At 34.4% G+C, this 25,575-nt stretch overlaps 5 protein-coding genes across 6 annotated transcripts; 4 read left to right on the forward strand and 1 right to left on the reverse strand.

Moving 5' to 3' along the window:
* Nucleotides 1–6,269, forward strand: LOC130955353 (ABC transporter B family member 9-like). Its single transcript, XM_057882193.1, has 12 exons — nt 1–267; nt 1,210–1,264; nt 1,371–1,546; nt 1,904–2,125; nt 2,211–2,449; nt 2,637–3,162; nt 3,240–3,513; nt 3,652–4,285; nt 4,421–4,649; nt 4,741–5,007; nt 5,091–5,354; nt 5,543–6,269. The coding sequence occupies exons 1-12, from the start codon at nt 1–3 to the stop codon at nt 6,185–6,187; spliced, it is 3,798 nt and encodes a 1,265-aa protein (XP_057738176.1). The 3' UTR covers nt 6,188–6,269.
* Nucleotides 6,270–8,129: 1,860 nt separating this feature from the next.
* On the forward strand, nt 8,130–11,281 carry LOC130954725 (uncharacterized). Its single transcript, XM_057881485.1, has 9 exons — nt 8,130–8,343; nt 8,713–8,793; nt 8,986–9,035; nt 9,444–9,521; nt 10,048–10,105; nt 10,194–10,243; nt 10,346–10,454; nt 10,536–10,597; nt 10,724–11,281. The coding sequence occupies exons 1-9, from the start codon at nt 8,260–8,262 to the stop codon at nt 10,764–10,766; spliced, it is 615 nt and encodes a 204-aa protein (XP_057737468.1). The 5' UTR covers nt 8,130–8,259; the 3' UTR covers nt 10,767–11,281.
* A 1,098-nt stretch (nt 11,282–12,379) lies between these two features.
* Nucleotides 12,380–16,153, forward strand: LOC130956293 (serine hydroxymethyltransferase 3, chloroplastic-like). Of its 2 annotated transcripts, none has more exons than XM_057883335.1 (11): nt 12,380–12,499; nt 13,172–13,395; nt 13,592–13,787; nt 13,899–14,073; nt 14,159–14,276; nt 14,368–14,480; nt 14,591–14,713; nt 14,894–14,998; nt 15,142–15,414; nt 15,576–15,648; nt 15,754–16,153. In XM_057883335.1, the coding sequence occupies exons 2-11, from the start codon at nt 13,179–13,181 to the stop codon at nt 16,026–16,028; spliced, it is 1,668 nt and encodes a 555-aa protein (XP_057739318.1). In that variant the 5' UTR covers nt 12,380–12,499; nt 13,172–13,178; the 3' UTR covers nt 16,029–16,153. The 2 variants fall into 2 exon arrangements, with proteins under 2 accessions (XP_057739318.1, XP_057739319.1); XM_057883336.1 differs by lacking the exon at nt 12,380–12,499 and having other exon boundaries at nt 15,142–15,228; nt 15,307–15,414.
* Nucleotides 16,154–17,147: 994 nt separating this feature from the next.
* On the forward strand, nt 17,148–18,879 carry LOC130954174 (eukaryotic translation initiation factor 4E-1). The gene is made up of 5 exons (XM_057880910.1): nt 17,148–17,546; nt 17,716–17,881; nt 17,983–18,108; nt 18,495–18,560; nt 18,649–18,879. Exons 1-5 carry the CDS (start codon nt 17,260–17,262, stop codon nt 18,697–18,699), a joined length of 696 nt encoding a protein of 231 aa, XP_057736893.1. The 5' UTR covers nt 17,148–17,259; the 3' UTR covers nt 18,700–18,879.
* A 321-nt stretch (nt 18,880–19,200) lies between these two features.
* LOC130954173 (transcription factor GTE12) lies at nt 19,201–23,540 on the reverse strand. Its single transcript, XM_057880909.1, has 11 exons — nt 23,307–23,540; nt 21,824–22,678; nt 21,548–21,605; nt 21,355–21,477; nt 21,228–21,271; nt 21,067–21,124; nt 20,901–20,984; nt 20,650–20,771; nt 20,476–20,542; nt 19,778–19,899; nt 19,201–19,690 (listed from the first exon to the last, which is right to left on the reverse strand). The coding sequence occupies exons 2-11, from the start codon at nt 22,550–22,552 to the stop codon at nt 19,439–19,441; spliced, it is 1,659 nt and encodes a 552-aa protein (XP_057736892.1). The 5' UTR covers nt 22,553–22,678; nt 23,307–23,540; the 3' UTR covers nt 19,201–19,438.
* Between the last annotated feature and the right edge of the window lie 2,035 nt (nt 23,541–25,575).

The following is a 25,575-nucleotide window of genomic DNA, read 5'->3' on the forward strand; positions in this document are numbered from 1 at the left end:
ATGAAAACTGAAGAAGCATCGTCTTCTTCTGCAACACCGAACGGCGATGGAGGACGAAGACGGAAGAAGAACAAAGCGAACCAGAAGGTTCCATTCTACAAGCTTTTCTCTTTCGCGGATCGCCTCGACGTTATATTGATGATCGTTGGAACACTCTCTGCAATCGGCAATGGCATGTCTCAGCCTCTAATGACTCTTATCTTCGGCAAGCTTATCAACACTTTCGGTTCCGGTGATCCATCTCATATCGTCAAGGAAGTTTCAAAGGTACGCTTTCTCTCTCTTCATATATGCTTCGTGTTCCTTCCTCAGCTCGTTATTAGGTATCTTCATTTTTTTTTTGTTCTCCTTCTTCTGCTGCTTCTGTTTTTGCTTCCGATTAGGATCAACATCCACGACCGTGTCTCTTCCATTTTGAGATGATCGGCGAGATCCAATGCATTAACCTCCACAATCTCCTTTGAAACCAGTGGAATCGCGCCTGAGTTGTGCTTCACTTGGATTTTCCCCTTCTTCGAGCTTCTGCTGCTACGCCGAAAGCACACATAAATCACGATTAACAATGCTACCACGATCGCCAAAAAAAACCAGCACTAACACGTACAGCTTCAGACCTAGAAATGTAGTTCGGTTGGTTAGTTCCGGCAGAGCACCGGCGGTGGATTCCGTGGAGGTTGCTGCCATTGCTGCGAGTGAGGAGGTGTGATGAATTCTCTCGGGAATCGGGAGTGTGTGTGGTCGTTAACTAAGAGCGTTTGGCTTCTGAAAAAACTATAATGAGATGGGATGTTTGGAATTTGGAAAAGGAAAAGTGAAAGGAAAAGACAAAAAAAAAAGAAGAGTGGGGTTTCAACTTTGAAGTTTCATCATTCATAAACGATTTTTTTGTTGGTCTTTTGCATTACTTCAAGTTTTGGTGCGATAGGGTTCCTGTGTTCCTTGCGTTAGTTTTGATTCTTGCGCGTAGTTAATAGAAACAAAATCAGCAAACATATCACCTGTTCTTAATTAATATGAAAACATCAAGAGAAGCCTTATCTGTACTGATGAATTAAGTTTTGTAGAGTAAGAAGAAAATCTGAAGGGTTTAGAATGGAGGAGAATATCGTATAAGCATTTTCATGTTGCATTGATTGGTGTATTAATTAATAACGTTCCATGCATTGCATTTATTTATGTAATATAATATCATTGAATGTGTTGTTGCAGGTTGCATTACTGTTTGTTTACCTGGCTATTTGGTCTGGAATTACATCGTTTCTTCGTAAGATAACAATAATCTTCTCTTCCATGCTTCTTTAATTTGAATACGATTATGTAAGCATTCTGATATATGAGATTAACTTTGTGAGAGAACAAAAATGTTGCAGAGGTATCTTGTTGGATGGTGACAGGAGAAAGACAAGCAGCTAGGATCCGTGGTTTGTACTTGAAAACTATATTGAAGCAAGACATTGCCTTCTTTGACACTGAAACAACAACCGGAGAGGTCATTGGTAGAATGTCTGGCGACACTATTCTCATTCAAGATGCCATGGGAGAAAAGGTAATAATGAACACACCAACATGATTCCCTTCTTTGTTGTACCTTCATAAATACTCTAAGATACGTTGGTTGTATCTAAATAAGTAAAAAAGCTTTAACAGTTAATCAGCCAAATAAGTATATTTTATTGTGTTTATACCTTAACTGATATTTATCTTTAATAATGAGGGTATTATTCTTTCTTTCACTCAAGAATTTGTATTTTATGTCATTTATTTTACTAATGGTGTATCATATCTTATCATCTCTATATTTGTTATATCACAGCTTCGGTATTTGTATCGTATCTGCATCTCGTATCATTATTTGTTCTTTATAGGCTATCATGATCTTAGAAATTGAACTTGATGATGACAGGTTGGGAAGTTTATTCAACTTGGTTCAACCTTTGTTGGTGGCTTTGTGATTGCCTTCATAAAAGGATGGAGGCTCGCTGTAGTTCTTCTTGCATGTATACCATGTGTGGTGGTTGCTGGTGGAACTATGGCCATGATGATGGCTAAAATGGCTAGCCGAGGACAGATTGCGTATGCAGAAGCAGGGAATGTTGTTGAACAAACAGTTGGAGCCATTAGAACCGTAAGACACTGAAAAACATGGAACGCCCTATATAGGAACCCTAAATTAGTTTCTTTTAGATTTTAATTGACTTATATCTGAGCAGGTTGCATCTTTTACTGGGGAGAAGAAAGCAATAGAAAAGTACAATATTAAGTTAAAAGTCGCATATACTACAACGGTTCAACAAGGAATGGCATCAGGTATAGGACTTGGAGCACTTCTGTTCATTATCTTCAGCACCTATGGGCTTGCCATGTGGTATGGTTCCAAGCTCATCATCGAGAGGGGATACAATGGTGGAACAGTAATCAATGTAATCATTGCTCTTATGACCGGTGGGATGTAAGTTGATAACTGCAATTGAATTAAATTACTAGCACTGGCATAAGATTGTTTGGGCATTAATTTTATTTGTTACTCCGATTCTTCTGTCTAACAATAATTGTTAGATTGAAAAAAAAAAGAAGATATTTTAGCAAATTAATGTGTCTCATGTGTGCGGGTAGATTAACTTCTATTACATTTACAGGTCACTTGGTCAGACATCTCCTTGCGTAAATGCATTTGCAGCAGGCAGAGCAGCAGCATTTAAGATGTTTGAGACAATAGAAAGGAAACCAAAAATTGATGCATATGACACAAACGGTGTTGTCTTGGAAGACATTAAGGGAGATATTGAACTCAAAGATGTTTACTTCAGATATCCTGCTAGGCCAGATGTGCAGATCTTTGCTGGATTCTCATTATGTGTTCCAAATGGCACAACTGCTGCTTTGGTTGGTCAAAGTGGCAGTGGCAAATCAACTGTGATAAGCTTATTGGAGAGATTCTATGATCCTGATGCTGGAGAAGTACTCATAGATGGGGTCAACTTAAAGGATTTCCAACTTAGATGGATAAGAGAACAAATTGGTTTGGTTAGTCAAGAACCTACTCTTTTTACAGCTAGTATCAAAGACAACATTGCTTATGGAAAAGAAGGTGCAACTGACGAGGAAATAATGACAGCAATAACACTTGCCAATGCCAAAAAATTCATTGACAAGTTGCCACAGGTATGTCAGTATTCAAATTTCATTGCCTTTTTTTTATGTTTGGTCAAGGTAAATGAAAGTTTATTGTTATGTTTTAGGGAATTGACACAATGGCAGGGGAGCATGGCACGCAACTTTCTGGTGGCCAAAAGCAAAGAATTGCCATAGCAAGGGCAATTTTGAAGAATCCTAAAATTCTGCTTTTGGATGAAGCCACAAGTGCATTGGATGCTGAATCTGAACGTGTTGTTCAAGAAGCCTTAGAGAAAGCCATGTCAAATAGGACTACTGTAGTTGTTGCACATCGTTTAACAACTATTAGGAATGCTGACACTATTGCAGTGGTTCAACAGGGGAAAATCGTAGAACAAGGTAATACACATGGTTTCTTTTTCCTCAGACAAAACTAGTTTGAAACGTGTTATGTTGTATCATTATCATGTTAAATTTTCATTCTTGCAGCATGTTCAAGCTATGTTTATCATTTTTTGCTTGTTTCCTTTTTTGTAGGGTCTCATGATGAGTTAATCAAGGACCCTGAGGGTCCTTATTCTCAGCTTATTCGCTTACAAGAAGGACAAAAAAATGAGGATGAAGATAGCAGAATTTTTGAAGCAGATTTAGATAGAGCTTCCTTCCACAAACCATCGAATTTGAGATCATTAAGCCAAGGTTCATCAGGGAGCAGGCGTTCTCATTCAAATAACATTGTTGCCCCTTTAACTTCACAAAGTTCAGTACAAGAAATAGGTGATGGCGACGTTGAAACTGGTGAACGAAGTGATAAGAAGCGCAAAAGCGTTTCAATGAAACGTTTGGCCTATTTGAACAAGCCTGAACTTCCTGTGTTACTGCTTGGAGGCATCGCTGCAGCAGTGCATGGAGTTATATTCCCCATATTTGGCCTATTGCTTTCATCAGCCATCAAAATGTTCTTTGAGCCTCCACATCAGCTAAGGAAGGATTCTAGGTTCTGGTCACTTTTGTATGTTGGTCTGGGTTTGCTCACTCTCATGGCTATACCAGTGCAGAATTACTTCTTTGGGATTGCTGGTGGAAAACTCATTGAAAGGATTCGCTCGTTGACATTCCAGAAGGTTGTGCACCAAGAAATCAGTTGGTTTGATCATCCTGAAAACGCAAGGTATGGCAGCAGCATACCAATATTTCACTTACAAGAAGGAAATATGAAAACATGGAAATATTAATCATCATGTGTTAATTTAATTCATTTTTATTGATTTAATCATTTAACAAAAAGAAATGAATCAACTTTCAGTGGTGCAATCGGCGCAAGGCTATCTACTGATGCTTCAACAGTGAGGAGTCTTGTCGGTGACACATTGGCCCTCATTGTGCAAAACATATCCACAATCATAGCAGGCCTAATTATAGCTTTCACTGCTAATTGGATTCTAGCTTTTGTAGTCCTGGCTGTGTCACCATGTGTTCTCATCCAAGGATTCCTTCAGATGAAATTTCTAAGAGGGTTCAGTGCTGATGCCAAGGTTAGCCTACTTTCCAGATTTTATTAATTTTCCACTAATGTCACCATGTTTCGTACACAACATGATAAGATTCTGTTATTGCGTGGTACAGTTGATGTATGAAGAGGCAAGTCAAGTGGCAAATGATGCTGTTGGTAGCATTAGAACCGTTGCATCGTTTTGTGCAGAACCAAAGGTGATGGATATGTATAGGAAGAAGTGTGTAGGACCAGAAAAACAAGGTGTAAGGTTGGGGCTTGTTAGCGGAGCAGGATTTGGTTTCTCATTTGTTGCTCTATACTGCACAAATGCCTTTTGTTTCTACATAGGATCTGTTCTTGTGCAGCATGGGGAAGCAACATTTTCAGAGGTTTTCAGGGTACCTACCATCACTCAAAACACCTTATGAATGATTCACTTTCTTCTTTTGATGTGGTTCTTATTTTAAGATTCCATGTGCAGGTTTTCTTTTGCCTCACAATGACAGCAATCGGCGTTTCCCAGACTAGTGCCTTGGCACCAGACACAAATAAGGCCAAGGATTCCGCAGCTTCAATATTTGAAATCCTTGATAGCAAACCAATGATTGACTCCAGCAGCAATGAGGGAATGACACTAGACAATGTTGTTGGTGCCATTGAACTTCAAAATGTCAGCTTTAGTTACCCAACAAGGCCTGACATCCAAATTTTCAAAGATTTATGTCTAAGCATCCCTGCTGGGAAGGTAATCATCATCATTACTTTACTATTCTACTAACTAGCCCTTTTGGCTGTACTACATTTATAAAAGGCCTCTTGAAAATTGTTATTTTAATATAGTAATGATCGTACTTTGTGTTCATAGATGATGGGAATTATCAATTATGTTAGCCCCAAAAATCAACAGATCTTACTATATGTCTTTTCTTGTAGACTGTTGCATTGGTTGGAGAAAGTGGAAGTGGAAAATCAACAGTGATCAGCCTCTTAGAAAGATTCTACAACCCTGATTCCGGACAGATACTCCTTGATGAAGTGGACATCACTAAGTTCAGAATAAGCTGGTTGAGGCAACAAATGGGTTTGGTTGGTCAAGAGCCAATTCTCTTCAATGAAAGCATCCGTGACAACATAGCATATGGCAAAGAAGGAGGTGCCACTGAGGAAGAGATCATTGCAGCAGCAGAAGCAGCCAATGCACACAGGTTTATAAGCTCTCTTCCGAAAGGATATGACACTACTGTTGGTGAAAGAGGGACACAACTCTCTGGTGGACAGAAGCAGCGTATTGCCATTGCAAGAGCCATGCTTAAACAGCCTAAGATACTATTGCTCGATGAAGCAACAAGTGCACTTGATGCTGAATCAGAGCGTGTGGTTCAAGAGGCTCTAGATAGAGTGAGTGTGGACAGAACTACTGTGGTGGTAGCTCATAGGCTTTCAACAATCAAAGGTGCTGATATCATTGCTGTAGTGAAGAATGGAGTGATTGCTGAGAAGGGAAGACATGATTCTTTGATGAAGATTGAGGGTGGCACTTATGCTTCCTTGGTAGCTCTACATATGAGTGCATCCTAAGATAATATTTCCTCTGAGAAAAAAATAGAGAGTAGAACACGCCAAATCCAGGGAACACTTTTTTAAAAAAATTAAAAAGATATTTGGAGAACCATTTTCTTTTAGTAGAATACATTAGAGTTCATCTTTGAATTCCTCTACTGTTGTAGATTTTTCCAGGATTGATTGATTGGAGTTTACTGTTATTTTTATCTTTTGTAACTTGTAATTTGATGATATATTTTTTTAATCAAATTTTGAGGAATATAGTAAAATCACAAATTTTTTCACTCTCAAGCGAGAATCTTTTTCCAATGCATTGTTGCTGTCTCAAAATTTATTAAAAATTAAATTTAGACCAGTTAGATCGTAGTTGTTGATGGAATCCTCCTTGTTGTTCTTGATACAATCTTCTTTATTGTTCTTGATGGAAATGAGATCTTCTTCATTGTTCATCTTGATCGTGAGTGTTGAAGGTGTAGTAACTAGAGAGTATGCAAAACCAATGATGATTGAGAGAATGTTGTCATTACTATATTAATACTGTTGCTTAATCAATAATTAGGTTGTATTCGTTGCAATTTTACAAATTGCATTTACAGTTACTACTCTCCCTACTCTTAATTAAATCTTACTATTAGTTGAAGACAAGTTTACATTTACACATACACGTGCTTTAATAATTTGTCATGCATAATTGATGCTTAAGCTGGTGGAAGAATAATGCAATGCAATCTCATGCATAACTAAAAGGATCACAAGTCAATATATCATTTAACTAATATACTTATTAATTCATTTTCAGCTAATTGTGTCAATTACCAAAAAATGATATATAACTAGCTTAGCTAGGTGTGCTTTTAATTATTATGCATGCTAGCTAATAAGTATTGAATTTTGAATTCATTTTTGAAGGTTTATTCTAAGCCATCTCCACAACCACTACTATTAATCTAAATATAATAATGGGTAAAGCAACACATACATACATTTGTAGTAATATAATTTATCTGTGATCTTCTAATATAAAAGTTCTTCAACTTCCAAAAATGCATTTGGCACGTGGTTTTAAACTTTTAATCAATTATAATTTAGACTTTTCTTTATCATTAAAGAGGAACAATGTTAGTATAAATTCACCATTCTTCATTATACGATTATTACTGGAGTTAGGGAGTTTTTCATATTGATTTCTATTTTCTATTGTAAACTACATTTAGATATGGTTGCTATTAGGAATAATTTCAAAGTCTTAAATTAGTAAAAACTATATGTACTATTTAGATTATGCTATTGAAATTATCAGAGTTTTCAAGAAATATTTTATTACACTTTTTTGTTATTTATTATATTTTCAACAACATTTCTCATTCTCTTAGGCCATGAATAAAATTTATAAAATTACAATCTTAACTAAATTAAATATTATTAATGTCACTTAAACGCGAGGCACGCAGTGTTTGTGACCAAAATAAAATACCGTTATATTTTATTAGCGATTTAACAGGTAATATCGTATCTACTTAGTCGCTTTTTTATTAAGTTTAAAAAATTATTTTTATTTTTAAAATTAGAAATTTAATACAATAATTTAAAAATAAGTTATAAAAAATTAAAATATCTTAAGTTATTTAACATGTAAAATATATAAAATAAATCAAATTGAATTAACAAATATTATTTAAAAAATTAGGTTATTATTATGTATAACAAAATCAATGTAAAAATTTATTTACATTATTTAGATATTAATTATTTATAAATGTTATTAAATTTATTCATCCTATTAACATTTTATAGTTAAATAATTTATTTTCTTAGTCCTGTTAGACATTTTCACCTCAGAATTGTACCAAAAATAAAAAAGAAAAAATATAAAAAATAATTAAAATCTTGTGATTTGGTTTTCATTTGTTGTTAGGACTTAAGAGGGAAAAAGGAAGAAAGAAACAATACGGCGTCGTTTAGATTGATATGGCTCTTTGTGTTGCATGGGTTCGCGAATTTAGCTGAACTAAACTCAAATCGAAAAGAAAAGAATCAAAATTTGCTGCGTTCATTTCTTTATTTGAACTCGAATAGGAAGAACAACGATGGCGTGCTTACATGATCACAGTTGCGAAGACCACGATTGTTCCACCGATTGGTCTCTATACAAGCACATCGACCTCTCCAAGGTTTGTCCTTTCTCTCTACAAACCCCCCATTTCTCCCAACAACCTATTCTTAATCAAATTGGGTCAGTTGGGGTAATCTAGTTTGTTGATGATATTGGATTTTGGTTTACTGAACCCATGGTTTGGATTTGGAGCATATGTATGCACTATAACTTAGTGAATCACATTGAAAGTGTAATGCACAGTTAGTGTTTGACAAAATGCCTAGCTGGGTTTTGCTCTTCATTTTGATCATGCTTAGGTGTGTTTATGTGTGCTTATATGGTTTCATGGTTTCTGTGTCTTTCAAAGCAATTATTAATAGGAAGTCGTAAAAAATTCCTCTGATTCTTCCAATGATTCTGTTAAAAACATAAAATCATTTTTCAGGTATCTGCTTTGAATGAGGCAAGACCAGGAAGTGTTAAGTCAGTTTTTAAAGCTTGGGAGGAGCGTCTGAATTCTTCTGGGGTAATACATTCAACAATCCACTTTAGCTCCTTTTTTATTTTCACATTGAATGAAATGAGCATCTCGCTTCCATTTTGTCGTGTTAATTTTATTTCTGTTGATAGATATGAGAGTTTCGAGGTTCACTGTTTCTGCATTCTGGTCTTTTAACTTATAATGATATATCCCTTTTGGCCCTCTTGTTTTCAACAGGAACACTTGGAAAGCAACGAGGGTGATCCTGAGTTACTTGTTTTCATTCCGTAAGTGTCTATTGTCTGAACAGTGAGTGTTTTGTGAATGCTGAACTGACAGTTCTCATGTTTTAATATGCTATATTGACTATATTTTTTATTCTACTGTTATTATATATATATACTGCAGATTCATGAAGTTTATTGCATATAGATTTTCATTTCTATTTTATTATTTTGATAAATGTACTGTTTGGCAGTTTATGACTGCTAGAAGGCCAAAGGCCAAGATTATTTATTTAATTTTTTGGGGAGAGACTTCCTTTCATCCTTATGGTTTTCCATTGCATTCCAGCCATGAAATTCTGCATGTTTCCGTGTTCAACTTTCTGCTAAAAGCATTAATGGTACTTACTTTTCTTTTCTATCCTATCAGTTCTTATGGAACCTTTTCTTTTTTGATTCTTTGTGAAATAGATTTACTTCAGATGTCAAAATTAAAAGCATATCCATAGTAGGCGGAGCTGATGGGACAAGTCCTGCTAAAATGAGAGCGTAAGTTGTTTGGTTTTGGAGCAGCTTTTCCATTTAGGTGCCTTCCCTTTGCAAGTGGAATTTGGTAGTAATTCCTGAAAATAATATTTTAAGTTTATATATATGTATTAGCCACCACAACTTTAGTTTTACAACAACCGACTTTGATTGTCATGAGTCTTTTGCCTGCTTAAAGCTGTCATCTGTTGCTACTTGTATGATTGCTTGCTTATATTCTCTGTTGGATGTTAAGAAAACAATTCAAATATGTTAGAAAATACTTTTAAGATCCTTTAGTTGTACTGTTATAAATGACTAGTGTACTGAAGCTGACATCTATCTTGTGGAGGAAAGGTTGTAAAATGAAAGACGAAAATGTAGATAGATGGCTATATGCATTTTGGCATTTTCCTTATTACTTGCTTTTACATAGGTGTAGTGCAGTCTAGTTTTGGACCTAATTCAATAGACTTAGTGTCATCTCTATGTAATACCTGCTCTTTGTAAAGTACTTGATTAAGCGACTGAAAACTTTGAATTCAATTAGGTTTATCAATCGGGATGGAATTGACTTTTCAGATGCACAAAGCATGCAAGCCATTCAGGTAATAGGTTCTTTAAAAGGATTTCAAGGAATTCATTGATTGATCCAACTCCACAACATGTATGAAACTGCTGTTTTATTTCGTGAAGGAATGGGATTTGGCTGAGAATATGCAAGGAGTATTGGAATACCAGACAAGGTAATCATGTTGCACTTGTCACTTTAGTACTTCCGTTACATTAGCTTGTCAGCACGTGTCCTTGCTTTCTTGGTATTTTAATATATCAATCCTTTTCATTAGATATTCAAAATTTCAAAGTGTGGGAAATATTACGCTGCACTTTCCTGACAATTTTGGAGCCGATACAAGCAAAATCCACTATATTGGCCTTAAAGGCGAAGCCACTCAGGTACTTTAACTTCTAAATTCAGGGCTATTAGCCGAATTGTTTGCATTCATTACCCTGAATAATTACTTTCTTATTGTACAGTTAAAAAGGGATGTGGTTGCAACTATTGTTTATGAGGTTATGCCAAATCCTTCTGATCACAAGTAAGTATTGAACTCTTAGCATCATTTTACTACCAATCCATTTTTTGTAATGCTTCCAAGTTCCAATGTATAGCTTTGTTTAAAAGATTGGTCTCCTGAGCCTTCACTTCCCAATTTCTTTTGTAGGACGCGTGCTGAAAGTGGTGGTGGTTTTTCGCATGTCGAATAAACACGGCTAATTGGCTATGGTGTTATTTACTCACAGGATAACCATCTGAAATCAACTAGCTTACCCCCATCATATTTTCTCATTCCTTGGGACAAAAGAGTACAGTTGGATAATTACAATCTAAGTTGAAGAAATAACTTTGATATATACATTTCATATGAGATTCTGTGACACAGACTTGTTGATCTGGATGATGGAATGTAGGATAGTACAAATCCTACACATCATGAAGAATATGGCCTTTCGGCAAAAAGCTAAGGAAAAAGGTTGGAATATGAATTTCAATTTTATGTAATTGATGCAGATTGCTAATGGTTGAGACGCAATGTTTTTTTTTTTTTTTGAAAGAAGCGAATCTAATTCGTTCTAGCTTAGGAAACTAGGAAGGTCGTGTGACACTAACCAGTGTCGAGGGAAGAAGAATTCTGAGATATCTTGACTATGAAAAAAAATTGTGTGGATAAAATTGTAAACGAAAAGGTTAAAATATATTATCAAATATCAATGTGCCTTTTTGAATGGTGTAGTTAACAACTTAACAATAGCTAGGCACCTAAATAGTGACAGTGATAAATTTGAAGTGATCATTTATTTACATTTGTCTTGCACAATAAAAATATACAAGCATGAGAAATAGAATCCGAATATTCCAGTCATTATGCCTTTCTCATTAAGATCAAAGTGAAAAATAAGAATTTTTATGAGTGCCTTCCATCTAAAATAAATTTATATTAACAAAAGTAACTATTTATATATATTTTATTTTATATTAACAATGAGTGCGAATCACAGAAATAATTTTATAAATTAAAAAAAAGGACAAATCACAAATGTCAACTTTTTTTTGCTAATGACCAAATAGTAACTCTAAATGTGATTTAAAAGTCATTGGCAGTATCTACCAAAAAGAAGTTATGTACAGAAAATATTCTACTTAATCGAAGCAGTAATATCATGATTATTTTCTAAATTCATCCTACGGTATATCCAACATTGAGGTTTTTTTATAAATAAATTAAAAATATTTTCTTTTTGGTAAAAAAAAATTTTATTTCCAAAAAAGATCTAACAACTTTGTTACTCAAAATTCACTTTTTTTTTTTAAAATGGAAAAATGTGATGGATCCAACCCCATTTTGGACCCAAATCAAGTGGACTCCATCCGATTATGATTTTTTTTTATTTTACATTATATACATATACATTATTTTTAGTCGTAAAAATTTTATAGCTAGGAAAAAACTTGTTTTATAGTTTAATTTAATTTATTTATATCTAAGATTAATAAATAAAATTAATACAAATTAACAAATTTAAATTATAATATTTTAAATTTTAAATAAAAATATTATTTAATTCAAAATTAAATAATTTAGAATTTAAAGAGTATTATGATTTATTTTTTTTTGGTGACTAAAGAGTATTATGATTTGAACTAAATATAAGGATCCTAATCGAATAAAGTTGTTGTCTTTGTTTTTGAAAAATAATATTTATTTTTTATTTATTTATGAAAAAAAAAACTGCAACATTGATCCTTATCCCCATTTATGTGGAAAATGAATAAAATAATTTCTTAATTCTTATATTTATTTATTATGTTATTATGAGCTCTTGGTAGTAGACCGAACCACACTGCTTCGTTTCGCGCCGTTACTTTTGTCTGTCTTTCCCTTCGTCCCTCATACTCCACATACCACACTTACTCTTCTCTCTGTTCCTCTGCTTCTCAGGTAAACTCAACCCACCTTATTTTCATCATTTTCTGTTTCTTTCGTGTTATACTTTTGATGGGGTATTTCAAAATTCCCTTTTTCCTTTATTTCTGTGGTATGTTATGTACCCTTTGTTGGCTATGAGTCATGAGTGTATCATGGTTTTCATTGTTTTTCCAGTATATTCGTTCTTTTCTTAATGGGTATGTGATGAAATTTGCCTGTTCAAATGATTGCTGTTGAAAAAGTCAGAGTAAAGCTTCAAGCTTTATGATGTCCCAGCGACAAAAAGAAAGCTTGCCGATTCTTTGATTTTTAAGGGTTTTTCAATTTTGAACTGTGTGGCCCAAGTATAAAGTAGTTCATAGAATCTGGTAATACTAAAAAAAAGCCTGTTTTGCAATTCATGATGTGTTTGTTTAAGAATAATCTGAGATTCCCCTATCGAAAAGTCTAATCAAATCTGTATTTATAGGGGGAAATTATATCAGTTTGATTTGTACTCCATCATTTATTTATCGGCTTAAATGTATTTCTTTTTTTTGTTCAAACCTATCTTTTCCCCTGCAAGAGAGCTAACTTATTTCTGTAGCATGCTATGTAGCAATCTTTCTTATTGTTGTTGTACAATGAATTATGAACCATGTATTAGAGCTGTAGAGTTATAACTCTTGACTCATTGAACCGCAGGACAAGGATGCAAGCCACTACTGGAGTTGCAATGATGGGTTCTTTGCAACAACAGCCTGTTTGGACCAAGGGGATGACTTTTCCTAATAAAGGGCTCGGCAATAATGGATGTTTAGCTCAGACGAAGTTCTATAGTTTGAAGCCATGCAAAGCATCTCATGTTGAAGGAACTGTACTTACTGGGACTCCATCATCTTTGTCCGTCTCTGTACCTGAAATTGGAGGTAATTATAGTTTTACCATCTGACTGAAAAATTGGTGGTATGTGCAAGTGACTTGTATTTATCTATTTATTTATTTTACCCCTTTGTAAACTAGAGGATGATAAACACTATTGAAAGTTTTAGATAGATGCATGTAGAACAAGTGTAAATCATCCCAGACAATAGGCTTGAGGTTTTCAGTTTTGTATTGTATCAGGTGATGGAAGCAAGTTTGTGGACTATGGCTTGGGTGAAGCCGATCATGAGGTTCGTGCAATTATTGATAAGGAAAAGGACCGACAATTTAAAAGTTTAGAGCTTATTGCCTCCGAGAATTTTACTTCTAGAGCAGTAATGGAAGCAGTTGGTTCATGTCTCACTAACAAGTACTCCGAAGGACTACCGGGTAAAAGGTAAATTCTTCTATCCATTTTGTTTCGTTAGAATATAAGAATTTTACCGAATGCTGTCTTCTTTTTCTGTTTAAGTAATTTCATTGACTGGAATCTTGTTATACATGTAAGGTATTATGGTGGTAACGAGTACATTGATGAGCTTGAAATCCTATGTCAAGAAAGGGCTCTGACAGCATTTCATGTAGATAGAGAGAAATGGGGTGTAAATGTTCAACCGTTGTCTGGTTCCCCTGCTAATTTTGCAGTATATACTGCAATTCTTAAACCACATGATAGAATAATGGTAAACTATTCTCCATTCAATTTAACTATGCCAGAACGGTGTTCACGTTATGTAATTGTCCTAATGCACAATGGTAATTTACCAGGGTTTGGACTTGCCTCATGGGGGGCATTTATCACATGGATTTATGACACCCAAGAGACGTGTATCAGGAACATCCATTTATTTTGAATCTATGCCTTATCGACTTGATGAATCAACAGGTTCCTTTTTTTCTTGTCATTAAATTATTGCAGATTTATTTTCTAATTTGTTTGATAACTTAAATTTTTAGCCTGTTTTGGGTTCTATCAGGTCTTATTGATTATGATATGTTGGAGAAAACTGCAAACCTCTTCCGGCCAAAACTCATAATTGCTGGTGCCAGTGCTTACCCTCGAGACATTGACTATCCTCGCTTCAGAAAAGTATGTTCTCTACTTAATTGTTTTCTGGAGTATATCATTGATTCATACCCTTGAAAATTTTATGTGATTATGTTTGCAAAGAACTAATGATGGCCTATATACTTGTGAAGATTGCAGATGAAGTAGGTGCTTTTCTCATGATGGATATGGCTCACATAAGTGGGCTTGTTGCTGCATCCGTGCTTGCTAGTCCCTTCGAGTTTTGTGATATTGTGACTACCACAACCCACAAGGTTTGCCTTGAGATTTTTCTACTTCGTGCTTTCTACGTTATGGGTTTTGAATGAATTAGTTTTGTGAAAGTATATTAATCTATTATACTTGAATCCATCTGTAATCCCTGTTATATATAACTTGTGTGTTGTATTAAGACACAGTCGCAAATGACTTTATCCATTATATATTTAATCCAGTCCTTGAGAGGTCCAAGAGGTGGTATGATATTCTTCAAGAAAGATCCTGTGCATGGAGTCGATCTGGAGTCTGCCATAAACAATGCTGTTTTTCCCGGTCTTCAGGTAAATTAGAGTTGCCATCTTGCTAGTTCTCTTAAGCATTCTGATTGATAAGATGCAAGTATGCTTTGCACCTCTGCTGTCAGATACATCAACTTCTTTTCCTTTGTAGTTTGTGATCCTAATAATGTCAGTCAATTATTCAGGGTGGTCCTCATAACCACACAATTGGAGGACTAGCAGTTTGCTTGAAGCATGCTCAATCTCAGGAATTCAAAAATTACCAAAACCAGGTACAATACTTTTCATCATTAATTAGAATCGATGCAAGGCGCTTCCTAATGATTGCACATGTCTGCACCATTGTGCAGGTGGTCTCTAACTGTAGAGCTCTTGCAAACCGGTTAATTGAGCACGGATATAAACTGGTCTCTGGTGGTAGTGATAATCACCTGGTTCTTGTTGATCTGAGACCATCTGTAAGACTCTTACCCATGCCTTTGTTTCTATTGTCAGAACAAATATAATGTAGTCCATGAAATTTTTCATAAGTAAACTGCAATGAAAATTCCTAACCATGCTTTTCAATGTAAAAGACATGACATGATCATATCATATTAACTGGCATCAATTTCTTCAGGGTATCGATGGCGCACGAGTTGAGAAAATTCTTGATATGGCTTCCATAACCCTCAACAAGAATTCAGTGCCCGGTGAGACTATTACCACTTAACAAGCATAATTTTTTTCGTGTACTTCTGCTAATTGTGATGTTTATGCTGCATTAATTTTTACTGACATTTGGCTAATTATAAAAGGCGATAAGAGCGCTCTAGTTCCCGGAGGCATTCGCATTGGATCGCCGGCAATGACAACAAGAGGACTCAGCGAGAAAGAGTTCACATTGATAGCTGACTTAATTCATGAGGGTGTCCAGATAAGTCTTGAAGCCAAGAAGTTGGTGTCAGGGACAAAGCTGCAAGATTTTATGAAGTTTGTAACATCTGCTGAGTTTCCCTTGGAAGAAAAGGTTGCAGAGTTGCGTGGTAGAGTTGAAGCTCTTACTACTAAGTATCCAATCCCAGGGGTCTAAGCCTGTGTACTTCATTTTAGAAGCTGTTCAACAATTTTTTATATAATAATTACATGCTTCGTCTGTATGTTACTGATTTTATTAAATTACTTCTTTAAATAAAATACCTACCTACCTTGCAAAAATGTTTATCTATAAAAAAGTTGGCTTTTAAGGTTTAACACTTTACACTATAATAGAAACCTTGGTTCCTAAGAAGGGTTTAGTTTGGTGACTTAATCTTATCCTCTGAGCATGAAAAATTGAGATTAAATATGAAGTTTGATAAGAGTAAAACTGTAAAAGTAATTTTTATGAACTCACTCTGCATCTCTCAAACTACAAGTGACCATTTTCAAGTATCTTATTATATCATTTGGGTCAACTATTAAAATTTCATAAACTAAATCAAGGATTGGTAAATTATTTTACCTCAAAAAGTTATTCATTCTTTTAAGGCTGCATTTGTTTACAGAGACAGAACATTGAGATATGGACACTGAGACATAAAATCATGTTTAGTAGAGGAGACATAGATAGAGGCAGTGTGTCCAGAGACACTGAATTAGTGTATTTTGTGTCTTTCCTATACAGGAATGACACAGAAACACTAACAGGGGACACAACTTATTTTTCATTCTTTTTTTCATTATTTTTGTTAATTTTTCATAATTATACTTTTTTATTATTATATTTTTCATCTCAAATTTTTTGAATGAAAAAAAATGAGAATGAATTAGATTTTCATAATTTGTTCTAATTTATCACCAAACAGAATACAAGAATACAAAATTTTGTATTTTTGTCCATCAATGTCTTGTCCTATCCTGTTCTCAGTGTCTTGTTCTGTCCTATTCTCAAAAACAAACGCAGAATAGACTTCTAAGACAAATGCATGTGTTTCAAAAAAAAATAAGAAATGTAACTATTCTTAAAAGTTAATTTACGATTAAAATTTAAAGAAACAAAATATAAAACACCTTGAACCCTAAATTTTTAATCTAAATTATAAATTCTAAATCTGAAATATTCTGTAAAAAAAAAAAGAAAAATGTGAAAATTTGATTAACTGGGCCTTGTAAGCCATAACATAGAAGAAGCCCACAAGTGCCTCTGTGTGAATAAAACCTGGGTCTCGCACACAACTCAAACACAAAACGGAACGAAGAGCAATTTCAATTGAGAGATACAGTATAGAGAGAGAAGAGAGAATCCAAGAGCAAGTTTGTATCAGCTTCAGCTGAAGAACAAGATGGTGGTTGAAGATACCCAGAAATCAAGCATCACTGACGACCAAATCACCGCAAACCCTAACAACGAAAACGAAGACCTTGAGGAGGGAGAGATCCTCGACGACGACGACTCCTCCGCCACCTCCAGGCCACCCTCCTCCTCCGGCGCCCTCGCCCGTAACCCCCACCCTCTTGAGAACTCTTGGACCTTCTGGTTCGATAACCCCTCCGCTAAGTCCAAGCAAGCAGCTTGGGGCAGCTCCATCAGACCCATTTACACCTTCGCCACCGTTGAAGAATTCTGGAGGTCAATCTTCTATCTTTTCCCATTTTCCGATTTTTGGGCACCGTCAAAAATTGTCCTTTCATTAGTTCTTGATGAGATCTTTGTTGAATATATTTTGTTTATTTGTTTGTTTTGTATTATTTTTTAAAAAACAAGCCTTTTGGTTTCTTGCTTCTGATGGTGGTTACAGCATTTACAATAACATACATCACCCTAGCAAGTTGGCTGTTGGAGCAGACTTTCACTGTTTCAAGCACAAGATTGAGCCTAAATGGGAGGACCCTATCTGCGCTAATGGGGGAAAATGGACTATGACATTTCCTAGGGGGAAATCTGATACCAGTTGGTTATACACGGTATTGTGATGTGAAAACCGTTGATGCATTGCATTGATGATTTGAATTTATCTGTATGATTTGTGATATGTGCTAATATGTTCTCTTTTTTGTTTCTAAAGTTGTTGGGAATGATTGGAGAACAATTTGATCATGGTGATGAGATTTGCGGAGCTGTTGTAAATGTCAGGAATAGGCAGGAGAAAATTGCTCTTTGGACTAAGAATGCTGCAAATGAAGCTGCCCAGGTTTTGAATTAGTTCTTTCTATCTTCTAAAAATTGAGTATATTACTAGCTGTTAATTGTAACTTACCAAAGAAAAAGTTCAGATCTGTTTATATGTGGACTTTCTAAGCTGTTTGATATAGAGTGCAAATAAATAACATAACTCAATTATTTACAGTGACTGGTTGGAATTGTTAGAGATATGAAATTTTAACCAATAGCTGGAAAGTTCTATGTAATTTACTCTTGAACATGCGAAGGTGGTAGATATGTATTGTTACAATGAACAATAGCAATGAACATTCCGAGTCCTTTGCTTGTGCTGGTGAATTGTATGCATCTATTGTCAAATTCTTTGGACAACTTGTGGAATACCAAATCCAAAACTGTGTTTCTTGTTGCATGTAGGTGAGCATTGGAAAACAGTGGAAGGAGTTTCTTGATTATAATGATACCATCGGCTTTATATTCCACGTGAGTATATAACAACTATATGAGCTTTTGAATTTGTTGCTACAAGTCATATAAGTTCGTGATTTATGTTTGTTGGCTATTTGTGCAGGAGGATGCAAAGAAGCATGACAGAGCCGCTAAAAACAAATACGTCATATGAAGTGTATAGCGTTCATTCTATGTGGTAGCAAAGTGTAGGCTGTGTTACATTTTTCATGTATGTAGCCGAGAGTTATTTGAAAACCTTTTTTGCATCTCTTATCTTCAACAGTGTGTTAAGAACCGTGTACCGTGAATAGGTGACTCTGTTATTTCATTAATAATAGTTTTGTTTTACTAATTGCATCTTATATTGATATCTTACACATGCTTGGCAGACTCGTGTGCGATAAAATGAATGATGTTATGTTATTATTTTTTTAGGTCATGATGTTATGTTCTTATTTCAAAACTGGTTCAACTATAGTACTTTTTGGGCCGAGTTATACTTCACACTACCGTTTAGGATATGCGTATGATAACAGGTAGCAAGATCAAATTAGAGTCAAACTCAAATTTAGGTAGTCCTTGTATGTCACAAGTTAACTCTTTTAAGCAGAAAGTTTACCCACATATATTTGCAATTCTTGTATGTAAATTTAATATTGCACAATCCAACACATTATTAGCATGAGAAGAGGGAGCAAAAACATTGCATATCAAGCCAATGTACACATCAAGTTGTATTTAGAACGACTTCCACTACTAAGCAGATAGGAAAGAATGGGGGCAACAGCAAAGGCATAATAGGGGATCTTGTTGGACAGCAATGTGCAGCATTTACAATCAATCTGTTTCAAAATCAGATAGATGCACAATTAGGAACTGGTGCCTGGGAGTACTATATTAAAAGTTAATCACTACAATATTTCCCCTTCTTCGCAGCCTCCGTTCGGTAACACCTCGTCTTCATCCGCGGCATACTCGTCTTTGATAAATAAACCAAGCCGCTCCAACGGGTTTTCAAGCTGAGGTTTCTCCAATGTCTCCTCCATTGCAACTTTATAGCCATGTCTACCAGCCACTGCCTTATAAGATAATGTACACCCACTCAAAATTTCAAGTTCTCTCACTATCTCCAGATTGTGCTCTATATCAACAGTCCTTTTCATCTATTAAAAAAACAGAAGATATCAGAGTCGAACTTCATTTTGTTAATCATATCATTTGAGTACCAAAATTTATTTGAGGAACAAAACCTTTTCTATTGCAAGTCGTGCAGCTTCTCTTTCCTTTTCTCTTCGTTGCCTTGACTCTTCCTCGAGCTTCAATCTTGCAGCTGCTTCAGCATGTTTGATTTGGGCTTCAATTCTAGCTCTCTCTGTCATACAGCACATAATGAACAAGGATCGGATATATCATAAATAAATAAATCTCGATTCTCAACAGCCCAATATCCACTTTGAAGAATATTCTACAACAATTAATGCATCATGAAAAAGTATGTAAGTCCATGACATGCACCCCATAAAACTCGATAATGAAGAGACAAGATGAGCAAGCAGTTACTCTTTAAACAAAATATACAAAATACAAGGGGAATTGCTGGATATTGGTACCACTCAAATTCATATAGCATCAGAGTATGACAATTTACTAGATAGCTAGTAGAGAAAAACTGAATGTGATGGTTAACTTTCTTTTGTTGATCTTATTCCCTCCATTAGCCCACAGGCATAAAATATCACATATATCCGTACAAAAGCATCTGTATTATCAGGATTCCAATTCAGTATTCTTACTTTGTGCATGACACATGTCAACAAACACAGAAGACAAGGGAGGGACACACTGGGAAAATGGAAACAATGTCCCTCGTGAACATTCAAAGTTCAAACAAGCATAGAGATTTGTTCTGTCAAATTAGATTGTTTCAAAAGCAAGCAACTATATTCACCTTCTCGCTGCATCCTTTCCAATCTCTCCTTTTCTAATTGCATTTTCAGAGGATCACCTTTATCACCCTAAATGGAGCAGTAAAAAATAAATTAGGAAACCACACTACATTTAAATGTCAATATCCTTTAGTAATGCAAAGAGAAGAAATACTGCAATGAAGGCAAATCCCTACATGTTCAAGAAGTGTTTTTTGTTGTGCTTTCAAGATTGTATCTGCAAAGCGACTTTTAAGCATAGCAGCCCGGAGAGCCTTTTTAGGTGACAACTGTACAGAAAAAACAGGGGTGCTCCATACTGAAATTTAAAATAATAAAAAAAAGGAAGACAACAAGATTAGCATCATAACAATTCACAGAACAACACATTTAGATATTATTAGAAAAAAAAAGGAGAGAGCAACAAAAGCAGATCAAATAAGCTGACCTTCCCCAGAAGTGGCGTCACCAGCAGAAGTTGCAAGCTGTGAACTAGAACATACGTGTTCACTGTCCAGAGAACTTACAGGCCCTTAACATATCAACATCAAGCATTCCAAATCAGCACAGAAGTAAGAGAACATAACATATGATGAATGATAAGTTCTTCTCACCATCAGAATCTGGGTCAGATTTTTTCTCCAAAGGTGATGTACATTTAGTCTGGCAATCCTGGAATTAGATATACAGTTTTTTTAAGGTTTGCAGTTAAAAAAGAAACTGATAAAAGACATATAATTTCATTAATGGTATAGAAAAAGATTGCTGTAAATACCTGCCCCAAAGCATCCTTCCCTTCAGATCCTTCAGAAGATATTTCTAAATCAATGCAGAAATGTAGGTCAACTAGGCAAAAAATTACACGTCAAATATAGACACAGGAAGAACTTTGTTTCAACTACCTGAAGCGTGACTCGAATTGCTACGAATTCCACAACTGCAAGTAATGTCACCACAAACACTACATCGGCTTGTGATAAGTCGCAATGAAGGACAAGACTCCCCTTCGTGGTTACTTATATTGCCTACAGATTACAGAGTTATTAGCTCCCTTACAGAGCCCTAAACACATGCTGTATTCTAAACAATTCATACCTTCGTTCAAGTCTTTCTTCACTTTGCAAGAAAGCGATGGAAATTTTGGAAACTCCACCTATGACCAAATCATTGCCAATACAATAATGTCTTCAAAAATACATAAAAAGGGAAACAAAAGACATATGTGACCTAATGAGGTTGACCTCGTGAAGTGACCTCAGAGAACAAAGTTAACAGAAGTATCAATTTTATTTCATGATTTCCAGAAACTATCTTCAAACCTTGCATATTACAATAAGTCTTTACTCTCCTCTCACAGAAATCAACACTTACATTAGCATCTTTTGCTGCCATTGAACTACCCTTCTGAATTCCTCCTTTGTGCTCAGATACTCGTGACTTTTTGGGCACCGTGTCTTTTTCTTGAGACCGCATCCCATTACAACTCTTTACTCCCGTTTCCTTGATGAACCCCGTCCTATTTTTTTCAAGGTCGTCTTCACACTTCAATTTTTTATCCAAATCTTTCCATTTTTTCTCAAATACTTTGCTGAGCTCCTTGGCCATTAAATGAACATCATTATTGGGAGGATTATATGTCATAGCATTCGAAAAGGTTAACCTGACATCAGTGGCAAATTCCTCAATGCTGGAATAAATATTTTTCTCCAGCTTGGATTTAATTGTGCCTAAATCCATGGGTTCAGATATGATTGTGAAATAATCTGGAATGTTTAATGCCACAGGGTCCACTGGCTTACTAAAAACCCAGCTATATCGATGAGATGTTAAACTCTTCAGGACTGTAGAGCAGTGTGAAGATCCCTTTCGATCAATCTTCTGCCTTTTCTCTTTTTGGCACTCAATGCTCCCTGTCCCTGGCAGTCCCCTTTTGTTGGAATCTGCCTTAAGGGACTTCTTTGAACTAGAGAGCTCACTTTGATCAACTAGGGAAACTTTCTGTGCAGCCTCACATTTTGTTCCAGAATCAACTTCTATCCTTTTGGTTGAGAATTTGATCCTCAACTTTGTACTAGGTACGATAGTTTCAGTGGCAATCATGTTGTGATAAAATAAGACTAAACTGTGAGCTCACTCCCTAACTTTTCAAAAAACAAGTAGAGTCCAAATACTTCACAGAGGGCAAGGGCATTAAGCGTGCAATGCTTCCATGTGAAGACAGAACACCTACATGACAAAAAATAAATACATTCAAAACAGGATACTAAGATAGTAACAATCACAGAACAAATATCCTAAAACTGCAAGGCCCTACTTAACCCTTTAAAACTTGATTTAAAAACTAGAGCCAAATAGGTTAGTTTAATGTAGATACCGAAATTAGAAGTCTAGTCTCCAAATCTTGGACAGTAGTTGCATAGATTTGACAGAGTAATTTAAAGGTATCGAATACAGACTGCTATAATTAGAGAGAGGGGGGGATTAAGAGGTCGAATTATACTGTGAATAAGCTAAGCACTAAATCATAGCAACTAAACGAAAGGTCGAACAAAAACCATAATCAAATTAAATTCAATCATATGCTGATATTCTTAGATCTGAGCAAAAACTCAAGTATCACAAAATCAGCATAGATCCTACACCTGCCTCTAACAAAGCAACCCACTTTCGACATCAATTGAACTCAAAGTAAAGTAAGAAATCACCAATTACATCGAATTCCCATTCAAATCAAGTTCCGAAATCGAAACCCTCTTAGGTTACCATGTTTCGATAGCAACCAGGAAAATTAAGATGAAGAGTGAATAATAGATGAGCGCGAAGAAAGTAAAAAAGGATTCGGAGGTAAAAGTACCTGAATTGAAGCAGAGAGAGAGGGCTGGAAAGCCCCCCTCGGAGATCGACGCAGCAGGGCGAAGGGAAGGAAGAGAAGCGCAGAGGAGTGGGAGTGTGAACTTTCTAGCTACCAGTGTTTCTTTTTTCTCTATCTCTTCTTTTTTAGGGTTTTTCCTTATCTACGCGTGTTTCAGTTGACTACTTCTACAGTTATACTCTTATTACTTGCGCTTTACTCTATTTTTTTTTAAAGTTTTTTGTTGATATTTATTTTCAATGACAAAAAAGATAACAATTATATAAACACAGAATATCAAAACCATCGACATCATGTGTATGGTTTTGTTTCTTATCTTATGGAGTTGAGAGAAATTTCTTGGTAAATTTAAAGGGATTTAGATTTTTTAAATTTTAAATTTTATTTTAAAGAGTAAAATGTGATTTTTTATTATTTATTTTTATAAGTGGAGTCAAGAATAAATATGAGAGAATGACCATTCAAAGGTAAAAAATTATACTTTAGTCTCTAAAGTACAAATTCAAAATTTAGAAGATTTAAATTCAATTTGAAGAGAAATAAAATTATAATAAAAATCAAATGGATGTGGTTATAATAAACTTGGTACTTACCCAGTGTTTTTTTTTTTTTTTTTGGTATTAGGTTGAGGATTATTTCCAAAACAAAATAAATATATTGGATATAATGGACCAATTATTTTTTACAACAGTATAAAGTTGGGCGTGTCTGAGATTCCAAAAATGTTAGATGCTATTACTCAAGCCCAACTATTATTTTGCGACCCACCTTCACTTTACGTTTTAATTAGAGATAGGTCATTGGGCTTTTCTGCTTGTAGGACTTCGCCCATGACCAAACATATATTAATAGGAATTTAACTTGATGAATGAATGTCAATGAGCCTTGGCTCTAGTGGCATCTCTCCCTCTCCCCACATCAAAGGTCTAGGGTTCAAACCCTAGAGAAAATAATTAAGGAAAAATGTATGATAAAATATGTGAAGAGTGTGTGAGTGTGTTGTGTACTTAGGATTTAACTTCTTTTTCTAGTATTGATAATATTTTAATCATTATTCTGATACTATAAAAAATTAGACAGTAACTTATCCCTTCTTTTATTATTATTTCATGAGAAAATGTTTATATATACATTTAACATATGAAATAAATTTCTTTATCTATTTTATATGAATATAGAGTATCATGTTTAAATTAAATACTAGATAATTAATTTATCTCATCATTTTTATCTTCTCAAAACTATAAAACATGAGAAATATTTGTATATATAATTTTATTGTGCATTTAATATATCTTCTAAAAACATTTTTTTTTCAAACTTAAATTTGATTATGAGTTGGATTAATTAAATGTAATTATTCTGTGTTATAATAGAATAAAATAGTCCTATTGTATAATAATTTATAAAAGGACAAATTATCTTCCAATTTTTGAAAGACATTGAAAAAATTGCATGATTTTTTTTTGTCTTAATAATGAATATAGGCAATGACAAACTAAGACAAAAATGCAAACAAGTGGCTTCAATGGAGTTTATAAATATCATATCTATGTGGAATTAGAATACAATAAACTGATTAAAATAAAAGTAGATGCAATAAATTTAGAGAAGGTGTAATGTATTTAGATGGTTGTAGCATGAGCTTTATTAAACTTATTACTTAGATTATTCTTTTTATCAATAATAGATTTATTATTATAATTATTTTTTAGTGAGAGTATATAAAAAATACATAGTATATAAGGTATAATAATTCAACAAATATTTGTTAATAAAAAATTCCTTTAGAAAATATTTGTTGAGTTATTACATCTTATATACTATGTATTTTTCATGTACTCTCACTAAAAAATAATTACAATAATAAACCTATTATTGATAAAAGAATAATCTAAGTAACAGTTGAGTTATTACTCCTTATATATTATGTATTCTTTATGTACTCTCGCTAAAAAATAATTACAATGATAAACTTATTATTGATAAAAAAATAATTTAAGTAACAAAACTAGGGATATATATAGGTGCTTAATTATTTTAAAGGCATTAGTATGAATTCATATAGCTGCTTAATTATTATCATGACACTTTTAATGTATGTTTATTGCATTTAATTAGTATTTTATGTTTTAATTGAATAATAATAAATAAGAGTTTTTTGTTTTAATTTTTTTAAAATATTTTACTAAATAGTGATTGGTTGATTTTTCATCTTTTGCCAAGTCATTAGAATTGTTGATATGAGAAG

Source organism: Arachis stenosperma, chromosome 10, assembly GCF_014773155.1.
Source record: "Arachis stenosperma cultivar V10309 chromosome 10, arast.V10309.gnm1.PFL2, whole genome shotgun sequence".
In the NCBI taxonomy this organism is placed as follows: domain Eukaryota; kingdom Viridiplantae; phylum Streptophyta; class Magnoliopsida; order Fabales; family Fabaceae; genus Arachis; species Arachis stenosperma.